Source organism: Parus major, chromosome 28 (genome assembly GCF_001522545.3).
Source record: "Parus major isolate Abel chromosome 28, Parus_major1.1, whole genome shotgun sequence".
NCBI classification, from domain to species: Eukaryota; Metazoa; Chordata; class Aves; order Passeriformes; family Paridae; genus Parus; species Parus major.
In genome coordinates this window covers 3100920-3118045 of record NC_031797.1, presented here as the reverse complement: position 1 = coordinate 3118045, position 17126 = coordinate 3100920, and the positions used below count along the sequence as shown (strand labels likewise).

At 62.9% G+C, this 17126-nt stretch overlaps 2 protein-coding genes across 2 annotated transcripts; both read right to left on the bottom strand.

The window, feature by feature from the left end:
• Positions 1 to 248: 248 nt before the first annotated feature.
• Positions 249 to 6100, bottom strand: GRIN3B (glutamate ionotropic receptor NMDA type subunit 3B). The gene is made up of 10 exons (XM_019009135.2): positions 5651 to 6100; positions 4287 to 4885; positions 2813 to 3857; positions 2258 to 2403; positions 1944 to 2059; positions 1628 to 1779; positions 1384 to 1548; positions 1120 to 1187; positions 660 to 992; positions 249 to 285 (listed from the first exon to the last, which is right to left on the bottom strand). Exons 1-10 carry the CDS (start codon positions 6098 to 6100, stop codon positions 249 to 251), a joined length of 3111 nt encoding a protein of 1036 aa, XP_018864680.2.
• A 1646-nt stretch (positions 6101 to 7746) lies between these two features.
• WDR18 (WD repeat domain 18) lies at positions 7747 to 16559 on the bottom strand. The gene is made up of 10 exons (XM_015651855.2): positions 16314 to 16559; positions 15699 to 15809; positions 14201 to 14334; positions 13690 to 13831; positions 12955 to 13098; positions 12682 to 12746; positions 12455 to 12579; positions 9523 to 9689; positions 8988 to 9056; positions 7747 to 8733 (listed from the first exon to the last, which is right to left on the bottom strand). The coding sequence occupies exons 1-10, from the start codon at positions 16521 to 16523 to the stop codon at positions 8602 to 8604; spliced, it is 1299 nt and encodes a 432-aa protein (XP_015507341.1). The 5' UTR covers positions 16524 to 16559; the 3' UTR covers positions 7747 to 8601.
• Positions 16560 to 17126: the final 567 nt, after the last annotated feature.

The following is a 17126-nucleotide window of genomic DNA, read 5'->3' as shown; positions in this document are numbered from 1 at the left end:
GTGCTGCTGGGCAGCCTCCGTGCCAGGGGAGGGGCTGCAGGGCTCCGGCTCCTTCCACAGCCGCCTGTAGTGGGATGGGGAAGCTGTTCCTTATCCTCCCCGTGCAGCGTCTCCATCCCTCACCCTCCGCCCGAGGAAGGCTCCGGTTCTGCTTTGCGGTGGCTCTGGGATCAGCCCGGTTTTGCTGCCCTGGAGCTCGGTCTGTCCTGCCCCATCCATGTGGGAGCTTCCTCTGCTTCCTCCTCCTCCTAATCGCGGCCGTCCTGCGGCGGGGCTGAGCTGGGCCTGCGGAGGAAGGAGGGGAAAGGGAAGGGTGACTCTCAGCCGGCCCTGGCTGCATCTGGGGAAGAGGAAAAGCAGACTTCGTCTTCCTTTGTCATCTTTATTTATGTGGTCTAAAACCAGAGCGGGGCTGAGCTTTGTCCAGGCATCGTGGGGACCTCTCACCCCAGCTCAACCTCCCTAAAAGAACCTCCCGGTCCCTCAAACCCCCGCTGCCAGCAGAAGGGACGGGGAGAAGAGACAAAGGGCCGCAGAGCTGGGGCAGCCCCAGGACATCCCCCCCTCCCTTTTCTCCTTCCACTTCTGAGCCGCCCTGCCCCGCCCCGGCAGAGCAGCCTGTCCTGGGATGGTTTGGGGGTCCCTGCCCGCCACCTCACCTCTCCTCCCGGCCTTCCTCGGTGGCCAGCGGGGCGGGCAGGGGCCGGCCGCCCTTGGCGGAGCCCAGCACGGACACCAGCTCGCTCTTCCTCAGCAGCGCCGCTCGCAGCTGCTCCCGCATCTCCTGGATCTTCTCCTCCAGCTCCCGGAGCTCGTTCTCACCGGCCGCTCTGTCCAGGGGCTGCGGGGGCCGCCCGTTCCCGGGGTGCCACGGGGAGCCCTCAGCCTCGGGGGGGGTTTTGTCCAGCTGGAAGCGCACCCGCCGTGCCTCCTTCCGCAGGGCGCTCCAGGGCTGCGCTGCCGCCGGCGCGGACCGCGGCTGGGGCTCGCACCTGTGTGGGGAGGGCTGGATTGGGATCTGGCTGCTGTGGGGTCCCTCTGCAGCCCCCCAGAACTCTGACTGTCCACAGGGAGGAGGAGGAGGAGGAGGGCAGGGCAGGCTCTCGGTCCCAGCTGTACCTCTGCTCCAACTTCAGCTGCTGGCTCTTCCGCTCCTCCGTGCCCATATTCAGAGCCCGATGGATTTTCTGTGGGGAACACGGCAAGAGTGAGTCGGGGCACGGTGACCAGGGATTAATTGGAGGGTGATGGTCTGGAGGTGATGGTTCAGGGGTTGGTGGACCGGGGCTGGAGCAGGGCAGAAGCGGTGCAGTTTAAGAGGGAGCAGCGAGATGGGGTCAGGGGTATTTGGGGCGCTGTGTGAGCCCCTGGCCCTGGCCCCACCTGGCTCGTGTGCAGCCAGTAGTTGAATTTCTTCTTGCGCCGGATGCGGGGCAGGACGAGGCGGTAGAAGACGTGCTCGCCCAGCGAGGTGAGGAGGGAGCCGCTCAGCCCGATGCACAGCAGCACGAACAGCCCCGAGAAGTGGTAGATGCCCATCTGCAGGGTCTGCGGGCAGCAGGGGGTGTGGGCTGGGCTGCGGGGGGTGTCAGACCCCAGAGCCCCCCCGGCCGAGGCGCTGCCGCACCTCAGTGACGGCGAAGACGCGTTTGCCGCAGGGCACCATCTTGTACCACTTGTCGTGCAGGAGGTCGATGAACCCCGAGGACTTGTAGCGGCTGATGAACTCGGAGATGTTGGAGGTCAGCGGTGAGTTCTGGGGGAGGCCGATGCCGTAGCCTGGCCCCAGTGAGGTGGGGAGAGAGAGCTGGGACGGGGGGGTACAGCCCCCAGTGCCCACCAGGGAGGGGGCACCTCCCCACCCTGTGTGGGTGCAGCAGGGCACGACCCCAGCCTGATGACACACACAGCAGAACCCCCCTCCCACCACAGCCCCCCCAAACCTTCAATGGCAAAGGGCTTGCCCACAGTGAGCAGTTTGCAGTCGGAGTCGATGGAGACCTCATAATCCAGCAGCGACTTGTCCATGATGAAGGCGTTGAGCTTGGCAGGCTCTGTCCTGTACCAGCATGGGGGGGGATGCTCAGGGGGGGCTGCTCCCCCCTTCCCTGGCGTCTCCCCAGCCTGACACCTCTCCCACAGGTTGGGGGCTCGTGTGTGTGGAGTGGGGGGTGCACAGGCTCCAGGGCTGGGGCAAAAGATGCCCTGAGAAGGGTAAAAGGTGAGGTGGGGCCCTCATGCTCTCCCTGCCCCTCACTTGAGCATGGTGACGCCGTCAGGGGTGGTGGGGACGTTGTAGCGCCGCATGTACTCGTGCATCTCGGGGAAGCTCTTCTTGATGTACTCCTCAGCACTGCTCTCCCACACTGTGCCGAAGCGGAAGCCCTGTGAGGGGTGATGGAGCTGGAAGGAGGCACCAGAGCATCAGCACCCCTGGCCCCAGGAATGTGTCCCCACTCCCTGGGGCTGTGTCCCCAGCCCTGAGTCCCAGGCAGGGTGTCTGGGCAGCCCCAGAGGTGCAGCAGCTCTTGAGGGTGTCTGGGAAAGAGCTTCCCCAAAAGCAGCCTCAGCACAAACTCAGCCCACTTCCCCCTGCCCTGGAGCTGAGGCTGGGATTAAGCACCAGTGGGATACACACATAAAGCTTTCTGCAGGTCTCAATGATCCCCCCACTCTTAGGAGGGGCCAAGATGCAGAACTGGGGCTGGAGAGAAGGAGGAAGGTGCAGAAGGAAGGACAGGACCCCCCTCAGTCCCTTCCCTGGCCTTCAGCCCTCTCCCAGCCCATCTGAAGCAGCCGGACACTCGCCCACCTTTGGGTCGTGGATGCCCGAGAGCTCCTCGAAGGTCTTGTCCCCCACCATGACAGCTGCCAGGTTGGCCGTGTAGCTGGAGAGCACCAGGAGGCAGAAGATGGCCCAGAGGTTCATGAGGAAGCGGCCGGTGCAGCACTTGGGCGTCTTGCTGGAGACAGTGCGCCCAAAGAGGATGGCGTAGCAGAGGTTGAGGGCTGAGGAGTAGGAGAAGATCTTCATGCGGTTGCGGCCGTGGGGGGTCATTCCATAGGGGCTCTTCCACTCGTAGAGGGTGAGGAAGAGCGCGGTCATGTGCAGCGCCACGAAGATGCCCACCCACATGGTCCAGTGCAGGGGCCACATGAAGGCCCCGATGGGCGATGCCGTGTCCTTCGTCCTCACCAGAATGCCCAGGCTGGTGGAGAAGAAGGGGCTGGTGAAGTCGATGACTTTGCTCCTCACTGAGTTGATGCTGAAGGAGGTGACGGCCATGTGGGCCGTGCCACTGAGCAGGTCCCCTACCAGTCCCGTCCAGCGCCCATTCTTCCAGGCCCCATATTTCCCATCGCCCACGATGTAGAGCTCAAAATCAAAGGCCATGTCCTCGGCCAGCTTCTCGAGCAGGTCGATGCAGTACCCATAGCAGCACTTCTTGTACGCCCGTGGCACCGAGCCGTTGCCAATCTTCTCAAAGAGGGCGTCCAGCACGGCCGAGTCATTTGTGCCGGGGTCCAGGCAGAGCTGCCCAGCCGGGCAGTTCCCTTCCTCATCCACCTCCCTGGTGAAGACGAAGGGGTGCTCCACCAGCGTCACCACCCGCAGCCGTGTGCGGGCCCCCTCGGCCGCCTCGCTGGGGCTCATGCGCTGCCGCTGGCTCTGCCACACGCTCTCCTCCAGCTCCAGCTTGCCGTGGCTCCAGGTGCCCACTGTCATCCAGGTGGGGACACCCTGCGAGTCCCTGCGCAGACTCCAGACGCGGAACTGCTGCTCCGGCCTCACCAGTGCTGTGTTCTCCACACGCACCAGCCCCGTCTGGCCGTGGAAGGATGTGTTGGCCAGGAACCTGCCAAGAAAAGAGTTTCACTGCTCCACTTGGTCAGCTGGGACCAAGGGATGAGGCTGGGAGCTGGGAGTGGGATGTGCCCGACCCGGGTGGGGACAAGGTCAAGGAGGAGCAGCAGGATCCAGCCCTGCTGCGCTGCCCCGCAGCTCGCTGTGCTGCCAGGGCCAAGTGTTATTAATATTTATAGAGTGACGATGCTGGGGCAGTGTTAAGGAGATCTGAAGTGACACGTCCCCACTGTGCAGCACTAACCATGTCCTGGGGGTCTGAGCCCCATGGTGGTGGCTGCACACACTGGGGACAGCACTGCACTGAGCCCAGGGGTGCCCTGGCTCTGCCCCTACCCCATCCCAGGTCTGGGCAGAACCCTCCCCTGCACCCCAAAACCACCAGGATGGGGGGAAAGAGGAGCCCCCAGCACCCCCTTACCGGGCAAGGAAGAGCCCCGGGGACTCGCCGCCTGCCCGGTGCCTCTCATTGCAGCTGCCCGTGGTCTGCAGCTGTGCGGGGTCAGGGCGGCCGTGGGCAGCGTGGGCAATGGCCTGGGACACCAGTCCCACCATGTCCTGCACAAAGAGCTCCAGCGGTGGCCGGTTGAGCTCCCCAAAGGCCAGCAGCCCTGGGGGCAGGCCCTCGGTCTGCAGCTCGCTGGCGCTGAGTGGGAAGCCCAGCATCCAGTGGAATTCCTGTGGTGGCAGCCCCAACTCCTCGGCCACCCGGAAGATGAGTCGAGCACGGTGCAGGTCACAGCCCAGCATCAGCACTGGGCTGGAGAGGGTCCTGACACGGTCCCCGTGCTGCCGCAGGTAGCGGGTGGCCCTTGGCTCATCCAGGTAGCCCAGGTCCAGGATAGTGTGGAGAAAGAACTGGGAACGTTGGGCCCAGAGGTCGAGGAAGCCGTCGACATCCCAGGGGTGGCAGAGCACCAGGCTGGGCTCCTGCCAGTTGTTGGCCTGCAGGACGCTCACCAGCACATCCACCAGCGTCTCCGGTGAGCTCTGCCGGTCCATGTGGAAGTGGAAGGGGCTCTGCCAACACACAGGGGTCGTGGCACTGCCCCTGCCCATGGGAGGAGCTCAGAGGCAGTGCCAGATGTGAGCCCACCTGCCCTGAGGTCATCCCACACTCCCTTCCCACCCTCTGCCCAGTTCCTGTCTGGGATCCACTGCCAGGACTCATCCAGAGCCCTTCTGGAGACAGGGTCTGGGGCTGAGGACTGCAGAGCTTCCAGAGAAACCAGGGAACTTACCTTGGAGTGAAAGCTGGGATTGGGTCTGGGATAGAGCCAGGCAAGGGGCCAGGACAGAGATGGGAACTGGGATAGAGCCAGGATAGGGCTGGAATGAGGGCCAAGAGGGGGCTGGAATAGAGCTGTGATGGGAGACAGAGAGCCAGGATGGGGCACAGGATGAGGCTGGGGTAGAGGCAGGAAGGAGGTGGGAATGAGGATGGGATGGGGTCAGGGTGGGAGAGAAGACAGAGGGACAACAGAGTCGGGATGGAGCCCGGAGGTAGTCAAGATGCAGCAAGGATGAGTGGCTGGGATTCGGAATTGGAGCTGGAATCAGAGCCGGGATCGGAATTGGAGGCAGGTCCGAGCCGGGAGGAGGACCCACGGAACAGGTACGGAGACACGACGGGGATCGGGATAGAGCCGGTATGGATCCGGGAGTGGGATCAGGACAGGAGCACGGACGGAGCCGGGACGGGAGCAAGGACGGAGCTGGCGAGCGGGGACGGGAGCGGGGACAGGAGCGGGGACGGGAGCGCAGTGCCGGCGCTGCGGGTCTCACCTGCGCTCGGAAAGGCAGCGGCCAGCGGGTGTCCAGGATGCTGACGAAGGGGACCTGGAGGGCGGCGGCGAGGAAGTCGAGCTGGAGCAGCTCCCGGCGGGAGCGGGGCAGCGCCAGGACGGCGGCCACGCCGCGCCCCGCCAGCGCCCCGCAAAGCCACCGCGCCAGCGAGCCGGGGTCCCGCGCCGCCGGGCCGCCCCCCACCACCTCCAGGCTGAGGTTGTGGGGCAGCGTCACCTCCCCGGGGCTGTCCCCGGGGCCGGTACCGGCGGCTCGGGCCAGCGCGGCGCGGAGCCGGGCGCGGGCGGGCGCGGGCGGCAGCAGAGCCCCGAGGCGCACGGTGGGGCCGGGGGCGCGGCCGGGGGGTGCCGGGACCCGGCAGGGATGCGGGTGTCCCCCCGCCGCCCCCAGCGCCGCCGCCAGCAGCCAGAGCGCCCGCAGCCCCGCCATGCACCCCGCACCGGCCGCGCACCGGCCCCGCCGCTCTGCGCTCCGCCGGGGGCGGCTCCGGCGACGGGCAGCGACCGCCGGCCGGGTCCCGCCGGGGCCCCCCCTCCCCGGGTAGCTCCGAGGCCCCGCAGCCCCCGGTGCACGGTGGGTCACGCCGGACCCGGCCCACGCAGCGCCGGACCCGCCCGCAGCCGCCCCGTCCACGCCCACGCACGGCGCGGGTCCCCCCCTCCCGCACCCCGCAGCAAAGGGGGCCCCCACCCGCGCGGTGCTGCCGTCCGAGGGCTGCGACCCTGGGGACCCCCGGCACAGAGATGCCCGCTGATCCCAGGGTGGTTCCGGCTACCTCTGGACCACTGAGATCTTCCTCCTCTTCCTCTTCCTCCTCCGGCCCCCGACGGAACCCCCTCGGGTCGGTCCCCTTGGCGGACTCCGAGCCGTGAACTGCCGCCTCCGTCCCGGTAAAGGCCCCCACCCCGATCCCTCTGTCCCTCCGCAATCTGAGGTGCAGCTTCAATATCGGGGGGTCCCGAGGCCGGGCGGGTCCTCCTGCTGCATGGGGAAGGAGTGAAGGGCAGCAGCGGCGCAGCCTTCCTCTGCTGAGGGAGGGAACGCGGGGTCACCCTCCTCATCCTCACCAGGGAAACTGAGGCTCAACCCAGCCCAAGGGTCCCCACCACCGGCACACAAACACCAGCAACCGGGGCCGGAGTCACGCTAAATTAATAAGGAAAAATGAAGGATGGAGCCAAAATCCATCTGGCAAAAAGTATCGATTCATGTAATATCGATAAATGTAATGAGTCACGGCTAATGAATTCCCCTGCGGAGCTGGGCCTGAGGGGAGGGCAGAGCAAATCCTGCCAGAGCACGGAGGGTCGTGGGGTGCTGGTCTCCCCCAAGCAGGACCCTGACCATGGGGCCCCTGGTAGCTCCTTCTCACAGGGATAAACACAGGGCAGCCCCCACTGTCCACACAGGAGGGGCAGCAGGATCTTGGAATGAAAAAGCCCCCCCAAACACCAGGCACAGCACAGGGGGGGCTCCCGGGGAAGCCCCATCCTCCCTTCTGCTCTAAGTGCAGCACCCCAACAGGAACTCCACTGGGGGGACTGGGAAAGTGTGGGATGACTGGGAGGGAGTGCTGGGGTCTGGGCTTGGCTGGAGGCTGCATCCCTGGGGGTCTCAGAGAGCTCCCTGCAGCAGGGATGTGCTCCCACCTCTTGTCCCACCGCAGCCCCTGGCTCTGGGTGACAGTCCTGCTGCAGCCCATGAATGTTGATCCAAAGCCTTGGGAAGAAGAGGAGGAGCAGGAGAGGAAGGGAAAGGAACAGACTCCAGTGATTAAGCTAAAAGCATCTTCTGGGGAGCTGGCGGGAGCTGGGGATGCTCGGATGCTCTGGTTTTAAAATGCACTTTAAATCATCTGCACTTGGTGTATTGAACGGGGGCGGGGGAATGACAAAGAGGGATGGCCAGGGGACACCTCAACACCCTGTAGGGACAGGGAGGGACCCTCAGGACGAAGGCAACTGGGCAGTTTGGGGCTAAGGAAGCACTTTCCCACTCCCAGTGGGCAGCCCCAGGGATGCAGTGATAGGTAGTCAAGGTCTGTGGGCACGCAATGGTTGTTAAAGAAACCAACGTGGGCATCTTTCACTATAAAAAACAAATCTTTTATGTAAAAAATAAACCTAAACAAAACCCACAACCCCCGCTGCCATGCTGTGACAATACAAAAGGCCGAGTCCCCAAACACCGTGAAAACAGAGTTGTTGGATCCAAATATATATAAATTGTTGATTGACGAGATTGGAAATAGCACCTTGCTGGCCCCCCCGCCCCTTCCCAGAGTGACCCTACACCCCAAAGCCACCACCTGTGCTCCAAGCCCAGGAACACCCCAGGCCCTGCCTGCCAGACAGAGCAGGAGCCCCCTCCTCAGCCCTGGTAGCCAGGGACCCCCACACCTGTTGCAGCAGTACCCTCACTTCACCCCCAGAGCAGGAGCCACTCAGCCCCTGCTGTCTAGAGCACGGGGTCCAGTGGCACTGAGCAGCAATCCCCAGGACAGGGTGGGCAGAAGGGGGTCTCCAAAATCCAATCTCAAACTGGTATTGAGAGAAAAACACTTTTCTGTCTGCACTGCAGGGTCAAGTAACGAAAAGAAACAAAAAAGGGGCAGGGGAAGGGTTGGGGAATGAGCAGGAGCTGCATCCTGAGCCCTCCCAGGAGCCGGCGACGCTCTTCCTGCAGCGGCTGCCCGAGTGCCCCCCGGCCCCGAATCGGGCTGAACAGGGTCCCCGTGCTGTCCCCTGGTGGTCCCCGCGCCGCTCTCAGTCCCGCGTCACGGAGCAGGTGGAGGCGGTGGCGTGTGCCGAGGCAGGGGAAGGTGAGCCGGGTGCTCGCAGCCGGCTGGGCGGTGCCCGAGGGCGGGCAGGTTCTTCCCCAGGAGCCGGACAGGGAGAGGCGGAGGGGTGCGAGGGCGGGGGGGAGCCTCTTCACTTGGCTGGTTTGGTGATGATGCGAGTGGAGAAGTCAAAGAGGTCCTTGTTGATTTTCCGGAGGTTGCTCACCTCCTCCTCCAGCTCGCTCACCTGGATCGTCAGGTGCTCCTGGTCTCCCACCAGGTTCTGTGACACAGAAACACAACAGAAAAGTGTCAGGGCCTCAGCTGTGACAGGCACAGGCTGCTGCTCCCGCCCCAGCAGTAAACCCCGAACCCCTCGCTCCCCTCCCTCCTCTCCTACTCAAAGTGCAGCCCCTCCTGCCCATGTCACCTGCAGATTTCAGGGCTCTTTTCCCCCATCCCCAACTTGCTCAGGGCCTCTTGTGTCACATCAGCTGGCAATGATCCCCCAATTCCCAGCCTGAGAGCAGCTCTCACCTTTTCCCTCGTGGAGTGCATCTGCGAGTACATCCTCTCTGCCTTCTCCAGGTAGCTCTGCCCAGGCTCCTGCAGGGACCAGAATGGAGGGGTTGGCAGAGCACAGACCCTCTCCCCATGCCCCTGGGTGATCCTGCTGTCCCCTCTGCCAGGCAAACAGCCCCTTGGCCTGCTGCCACCGAGCCAGCAGGGAGCTTATCCATCAGCTCTGGCAGGACTTTCCCTGTCACTCACCCAGAGGCTGATGCTGGCAGAGGGGAGCAGCTCTGGGACCACTGGCAGAGCAGCTGGGATGGGTGGGACACTGATGGTGTGTGACCCTCCCTGCCTCCCGTGCCAGGACCAAGGAAATGGTGGGACAGCAGAGCCAGCCCACGCTGCAGCACGGGGCTGGGAGGACAAATGACTGCAGCAGCCAGGATGGGGAGGAAGCAGGAGGGAGCAGGAACGGGTTTCACCAGCTGTAGGAGAAGCTTTGCTGTGGCACAACCCCTCCCAGATGTGTGTCCCCCCCTCCCCAGCTGGCCCCCAGTACCTGCTGGTGCAGCCCCAGGCGCAGTGTCACCCCCTCAGTGCCCGGCTCGTCGCTGCTCTCGGTGCCGTGCAGGTGTCGGCTGAACTTGGGCAGGGGCACGCTGGGCTTCCCATCAGGGTTGAACATGTTGGCAGGGGCCAGCACGATGAAGGCGTTTGTCACTGGACCTGTGTGGGACAGAGGGGACAGGTCAGGCTGGACCCCGGTGGGTTTGAGAGGCAGAGCAGCCCTGAGAACAGAGTATAAACAGGGGTTCTCCACCCTCCCCAGCAGCTCTCCCTGCCTGGGGCTGCACTCTGGGCCTGTTGGCAGCCCTGGGGGGGAGCAGAGCCCGGCCTCCCCCCACCCCGAGCCGCCATCCATCAGCAGCTCCCCATCAGCAGCTCCGTGCTGCCACGATCCATCACGGCTCTCAATGGCAGAGCTGATGAGCGTGTTAATTACTGCATTTACCCACGGCTGCTGCCGCCCCCTCCCAGCTCCTGCTCGCTGAAAGCTCCCACCGCTGTTCCCCACGCCCTGTCAGGCACAGCAGCCCCCAGCCCCCCTCCAGCGGGCACAGCAGCTCGGCCACCGCTACCACAGCCCGGCCAGGCATTCCCCTGGCCAAAGGCAACGGTGAAGATGGGCCACATGTACCGGAGAGGGGGCTGCCAGGGCTGTGGAGAAGGGTGTGGGAGGACACATGGCAAGGTCTAGGGAGGCTCAGAGCTGCTGGAGGATTTTGGTCTCTGCAGAGCAGACAGACACAAGCAGCTCTGACATGAATGAGGGCTCAGTCACCATCTATCCCTCCAGAACCTGCTCCTAAATCTGATCCTCCAAGGATCCAAGGGTGGGTCCCACCAGCAGAGCAGCGGCTCTGAGTGCCTGGCCCCAAAGCTGTTCCTGGCCAACTCAGGGCTTCACTCTCTCCTTAAAGACCGGGGGTTTGTGCTCCTGAGGCAAGTGCCCATCAGTGAGATTCCCACTGCACTGGCAGCTCCTGGAGCTCAAGAGGAAAGGTGGAGAGGAGAAAATCTCAGGAATAAACCCAGAGTTCCCCAAACCTGGTCACCACCCAGACATAGCCCCACAGCCACTCTGGGGCCCCAGAGCAGATGCAAGTCCTGTACCAGATCACCTTGCCCCAAGGCCTGGGGCAGCAGGCAGTGGGTGACCCTGGACCAGCCTGGGCACAGGGACTGGGCTTAGCTGGGGAGAAACAAATAACCCAGCTGCCAAGACAGAGCTGCCAGCAGCACACATCAGCCAGAGCACCCCGGGATGGCCTTGCAGGACCAAGCCTTTGGGGATGGTCTGTGCCATGCTGTGTTTGCACAGACAAGGATGGAGCTCGTGTGACAGGATGGGAATTGAGGCCTGGAGGGATCTGGGGGCAGTGCTGGCTTCCAGCCTCATCCCACAGGTCTCCTGCTTCCCCCCGGAGTGGTGCCAGCCACACAGAGTGACCGGGAGCAGCCCTGCCTCGCCAGCATTTCCACAGCTCATTACCCAGGAGCAGCAGCCTGACTTCTCAAAGTCTACCCGCTCTGCCCCCACCAAGGACAAGCCACCCTTGGTGGCACAGCCCCCTGCCTGGACCTGAGCCACACTCCAGCTCCCTGCATTTATTTGCAGCAGTATTGAGGGGAGGGCAGTGGGTCCTGTGTGCCCTCAGCCACCCCCGTGCAAGCGGAGGAACCACGCTTGTCCTGAGGACACAGGGCCAGAGGCTGCTGTCACATCACCACGTCACAACCCTGTCACCTCTGCCCTGGGGAGCGAGCAGGACACACTGGCAGCAGGGACACACCTTGCTGGGGGGCTCATGCCACTGCTCAGAGGCCAAGGAGGGACAGGGATCCACGGAGAGGGGGCTGGGTTGGGGCAGCTGGTTCCCCCACACTGGGAGGCTGCAGGGCCCCGTGGGGACTCCAGACCCAGGGCACAGCTCGGGGGTGCTGGGCTCCCAGCCCATTCCTGAGCACACACAGCACAGTCATGCCAGTGCCAAGGAGCCAGCAGGGAGCCAGCAGAGCACCCACAGCTTGGGGTCAGCCTGGTCCTGCTCCTCCTGGGAAGAGCCTGGTCTGTCCATTCTTCCCTGCAGCCTCAGGAGGACTCCAGTGCCCGGCTCGCAGCCAAAGCCCGGCCCCCCCTCCTCGGATGAGTCACAGCTCCATTTGGTCTGTTTTCACCCTCTAGTGCCAGCGGCACCAGGCTGGATGGGCACTGCAGTGGGTCCCAATTAGGGATCGTCCTTGGCAGCCAAAGGGAAGAGAAAAAGGGTCTGCAGGCAGCCTGGCTTCCAGAGACTGTCCTGAGGCAGCAGCTCAACCACCACAGAGGAACAGGGTCTGGCTTTCCCCATCATCACCTTTGGGAGGGGTTTGGGCCGTGCCCAAGGCAGCCCCACTGGTCACTGCAGCACCAGAGGCCAGAAACTACCACAGCTGGGGGAGGAACACAGTTAGCAACAGGAGGGGTAAATCCCCCATTGCTCTGAAGTAGCTGAGGCATCCAACTGCTGCTCCTGCAATTTACTGGAGCCATCAGACTGAAAGCCCAGACAGCTGCTCATATGGGATTCACTGCAGGCCCCATGAGCTCACAGGCGCTCGCTGCTGGGGTCACAGAGCTGTCTCCCCTCCAGACACAGCTGGGGTGTATGTGGGGTGACTGCTCCCTCGGGAAAACAAGGAGGAGGATCCCGTGTGGCCTCAGCGACAGGGTGAAATCCATGACTCACTCCCGACAGTGCACAGGGGGTTGTTAACTCGTGGGGCAAGGTCACGGCGCTGCTCCAGACAGTTCAGGCTCCCTCCAACGCCTCTGCCCTTCCCAGGGTGTGAAGCAAGGGGCAGAAACACACCTGGAGTGCCCAGGGCAGCACAGGTGAGACAGCAGCAGCCTGTGGCAGTGAGGATTCTGGAGATAAGGACATTCCTACCTTTGTGATTCATCGTCTTCAGGCACTGCTTGCTCTGGATGTCCCACAGCCGGACGGTTTCGTCGTGAGAGCCCGAGAGCAGGAGGCTGCCGTCTGTGGAGACTGACAGACACGTCACCTGGTTCCTGGAATGGGGAAGAGGATGTTTAAACTCAGGATGACCCCAGGACTGCCAGAAGCTGGTGAGGTGGGCAGATGGTGGCTGGCAGGTATGTCTGGTTCCTCACCTGTGCCCTTTAAAGACCTTTGTGTTCTCCCGCTCTGACTGGAAGGTCCGGTCTCTCTGAACTGGCTGCAGAAATGAAGGAAGGAAGAAAGGAAGAGAGAGGGATTAACATTCAGGAAGGCTGAATCCAGTAGGTTCATCACCATGTCTGGAGAGGGCAGAGGAGACACAGGAGAACCAGGCCTTCCTGTGCCCTGGCAGGTCACACCAGTGCCAGCAGGGAGGTGACAGTGCCTCGGGGTGGCAGGGCACACCTGCAGCCCCACACACTCACCCAGGCACAGAGGTCAACCTGGAAGATGGAGCCATCCATGCCCCCGCAGAACATGTGGTACTCAGAGAGGTCCAGAGTCACAGCCATGATCCCCACGTCGAAGAGCACGGAAAGCAGGAGCTCCCCAGAGGAGACTTCCCAGAGCTGGAGTGAGAGGGGACAGGAGAATCAGGGCTGAGAATGTCAAAGGCAGAACTTCAGGAACACTGACATCCTGGCATCCCACACCAGCATTCCACCCTCGCATCCTCTCCTGGCTGTGGCTGGGAAACTGAGTCCAAGGCACAACCAAGGCAGAACCAAGGCAGAACCAAGGCAGAACCAAGCATCTGCCTCTCTGGGAGCAGGAGAGAAGTTTCCCAGGCAGCTTCAAAGCAGCTCTGAACCCTCTCTGTGGCCATCCTGCCCCCAGGGCATCCCCTGCCCCACAGGCTCCAGCCTGCTCCGCTCCCTGTGGACATCAGCAATGGGAAACAGAGGAGCTGACCCCGACATTCCCAGGACAACAGGGACTGCAGCAGTCCAGCCTGGGGGCAGGTGCAGAGAAACTGCTGTTGTTGGAAAGGCAGAGCCCAGGTCTGGCAGCTCTGAGTCATTGCAGAGACAGCCAAGAAATTAAGCCACTGCAACCCAGCAAAGCTTCAGGACAGCTTGGGGACAGGGACAGCTTCCTGCTACCTGGCAGGAGCCCGGCTTTGACCCCGCAGGGTCTGGCACCTTCAAAATGAGCCTCACCTTGGCTGTCTGGTCGAGGGAGGCAGTGGCAGCCCGTGCCAGGGGCCCTCCGAAGCCGCAGCACAGGTCGGTGATGGGGAGGCTGTGCCGGGACCAGACGTGCCGGGGGTCAGGGATCTGGGAGGGCTCTGCCTGCAACACGCTGTGGGGAGAGCAGAGACAGGCAGGTCAGCCAGGACAGAGCCCCATGGGGAGTTGGGCCATACTCTGCTCTCACTGGGAACCCCTCTCCTGGCTGCAGGGACCATGTGGGACACGGGAGCTGCTGGAAGCCATGGCTCACGGATACCGAGGCTGAGATCCCCATCCCAGAGGGACAAAGAGTCTTGGTAAAGGGCACAACCCCCCCTGTGTCACCCAGGGAAAGAAGTCAGAGCCATATGCCTGTTCCCAAGAAGCCCAGGTGAGACTCCAAGGAAAGGCTCCCTGCCCACAAGGAGGGCAGAGATGCAGCTGTGGGCTTAGAGGGATCTCCTGCTCCAAAATCCCTGTGCCCCCCAGCCCAACTTACTTGTAGAGGTTCCACACCAGGGCCAGGCAGTCCTTGGCCCCTGAGAGAAAGTGGCTGCTGTCATCGGTGAAGCAGAGGCACGTGAGGTCCTGGTAGTGTCGGTTCAGGATGGCGAGGAGGTTCCCGTTGGACACCTGGAGTGAGGGGAAGGGCAGGAGGCTGTCAAGGGTGTCTTGGGATAATGTGCCCTGCCATAGGTGAGGGGAGAAGGTCGGTTCTGTTGTTGCCATGAGCCTGTTGGCACCTCTGGACAGTGACTGACAGCACTGAGGTACAGCTGGAACAACAGCCTGCACTCAGGAGCACAGGGAAATTCAGCACACAGCAGTGGAAGAGGTCCTGGCACATTAACTCTGGAGCCCAGTGATGCCAGAGCTGTTCCTCTGGTCAAGTCACAAGTGTTCAGTAAATATTTCTTGTTCACTCTTAACATTCAGATTATTTTGGAGGTTTCTTCCCTCCTCCCACAGGTCCTCAGGAGGGAGCAGCAGGGTTATGAGAACTGCACGACACCCCAGGGGTGGCTCGTGGTCCTGGGCCAGCAGAGGCTTTAGGGTGGGCAAGGAATTCCCCAAAGCCAGAGCATTTCTTATTAAAAAGCAACACTGCAGATGGGGAGGGAATCCAAAAGAGAAAAAGCCTCAAATAAAATAAGAGTCTACTTTTTTCCCATGGTCTGAATTACACCAAAAAATGGAACCAAACCTCAGTTCAAGGGGTTTCATAGACAGCACAAAACCAGGGCTCTAGGGGCTGGTTCCAGCTCCATGATGGTTTCCATGGAGCCTCTCCAACGTGCCACAGGGTCAGTGCCATACTCTGGAACACATCTGTGGGTGATGGGAACTGGAGCAGGGCCCAGCTTGGACCATCACAGGCAGCAGATCCCACTGCAGGCTCAGCCTCGGGGATTTTATTCCAGCACTGCTACAAGCACATTGGTACAAACAAACCCTGATGGGTTCAGGTAGAGCCACCTACATAATGAGGCTCAAACCTCCCCTGGCACGGGGAGCTCTCCAGGTGAGGCATCCTGGGGTTTAATCCCAGGCTCAGGACAAACTACTGCTTTCATTTGCTCAGTGGTGTGCTGGGAATGCAGCGTAATCCCAAATAATCCAGCAGTAATTAACCAGCAGGACAGTGACCAGAGCACAGCAGGGGCTGCTGGCACCCTGGGCACACACAAATAAACATCTGAAATGTGGGAGAAGTGCTGAAGGAAAACCAGGTCCTGAGCTGCTGCCTCATAGGAGCAATGCTCCACCCCTGAGGCATCGGAGATGCTTGGAAAGAGAAGAAGGAGGGAGAGTGAAGCCTCTTCCAGAATTCCTCCTACTCCTGCTTCGATGAGCCGCCCCACGGGCTGCAGGCAGTGCATCCTTTGCCTGGTGTGGCACCCCAGGATCAGGATTTACAAACATTTGAGGGATGGGGACGCTCCCTGCCTGTGCAGGGTGTGAGTCTGTGTGGCCTGAGCACCCCAGCACCTCCGTACCTCCCACAGGTAGATGCTCTCGGCCACCCCGGCCAGGACGTAGAGCCCGTTGGGAGAGGCCGTCAGGCAGGTCACAGGCCCGGGACAGATGATCTTCTGCTGCAGCTGGTCCTGGGACAGAGAGAGCACAGCAAGGGCTCAGAGAGGGGAAGGGGCTGCAAGCAGAGCCCCCCGACTTGGGGGCTCGGGGGGATCTCTGTTGGGGTCTCTGCAAAGACAGGGATGGGGACACCTGTCCGTGGTGATGGGGGTCGGGATCAGGGAGGGTGGACCTGAGGGTCTAACCGGGGTCAGGGGGGGCTCTGTGTGGAGAGAGGGGCCATGGGGGTCTCTGCAGAGAACTGGGCCATGCAGGGGTGTCTGAGCGCAGAGGAGTCTCCACGAAGAGCGGGGCCATGCGAGGGTCTTTGTGGAGAGAGAGGCCATGGGGGGGTCTGGGATTCTTCCCCATGGATTTGGGGGCCTCTGCGGACGGAGGGGCTCCTCATTACAGGGCCGGGAGGTCCGCAGGGAGAGTGGCCCCGTCACATCCCCCACGGGGCCCGGAGTCCCCCCGCGAGGCCCGGGGCCGTCCCCCGAGCCGAGGCCGCCCGGGCCCGCCCGCCGCGCCGGTACCTTCCTCTGGAGCTCCCAGACGTTGATGTAGCTCTTGCCGAGCTGCGCCCCCAGCAGGTGCTCGCCGCCCAGCAGCGCCAGCCCTCGCGGGCCGCTGTTGCCGCCGCGGTACCCGGGCAGGGCCGAACCCGAATGAAGCTCCCAGACCGAGCAGTTGCAGAGCGGCCCCGCCGCGTCCGACACCAGCGCCACCTCCATGGGCGCCGCCATCTTCGCGGTCCGCCAGGGCCACAGAGAGCGCGGCCGCGGCCCAGAGCGCCGCCTCCCCCGCCCGGCACCGACCAATCAGCAGCGGCGTAGCCACGGCCGCGCGGGGCGGGAGCTGCGCACGCGGCAGGAAGCTCAGCAGGGCCCGCTCCGGTCGGCGGTGGATGGGTGACCCGGGGCACCGCGTGTGCTCATGGACACCCCATGGAAACCCCATGGACACCCCGCGGACACCCCATGGACACCCCATAGACACCCCATGGACACCCCATGGACACCCCATAGACACCCCACAGCCTTGTGGGCACCCTGTGGATACCCCATAACCCTGTGGGCCCCCCACAGTCCCATAGAGACCCCACGGACACCCCATGGACACCCCGCAGACACCCCATGGACACCCCACAGCCTTGTGGGCACCCTGTGGATACCCCATAACCCTGTGGGCCCCCCACAGCCCCATAGAGACCCCACGGACACCCCATAATCCTATAGACTCTCCGTAGCTTCATGAGAACCCCATGGGAACCCCACAAAACTCAGGGTGCCCTGGACGCCTTCCAATCCCATTGACACCCCACAGCCCAACAGGGACCCCATGGACAC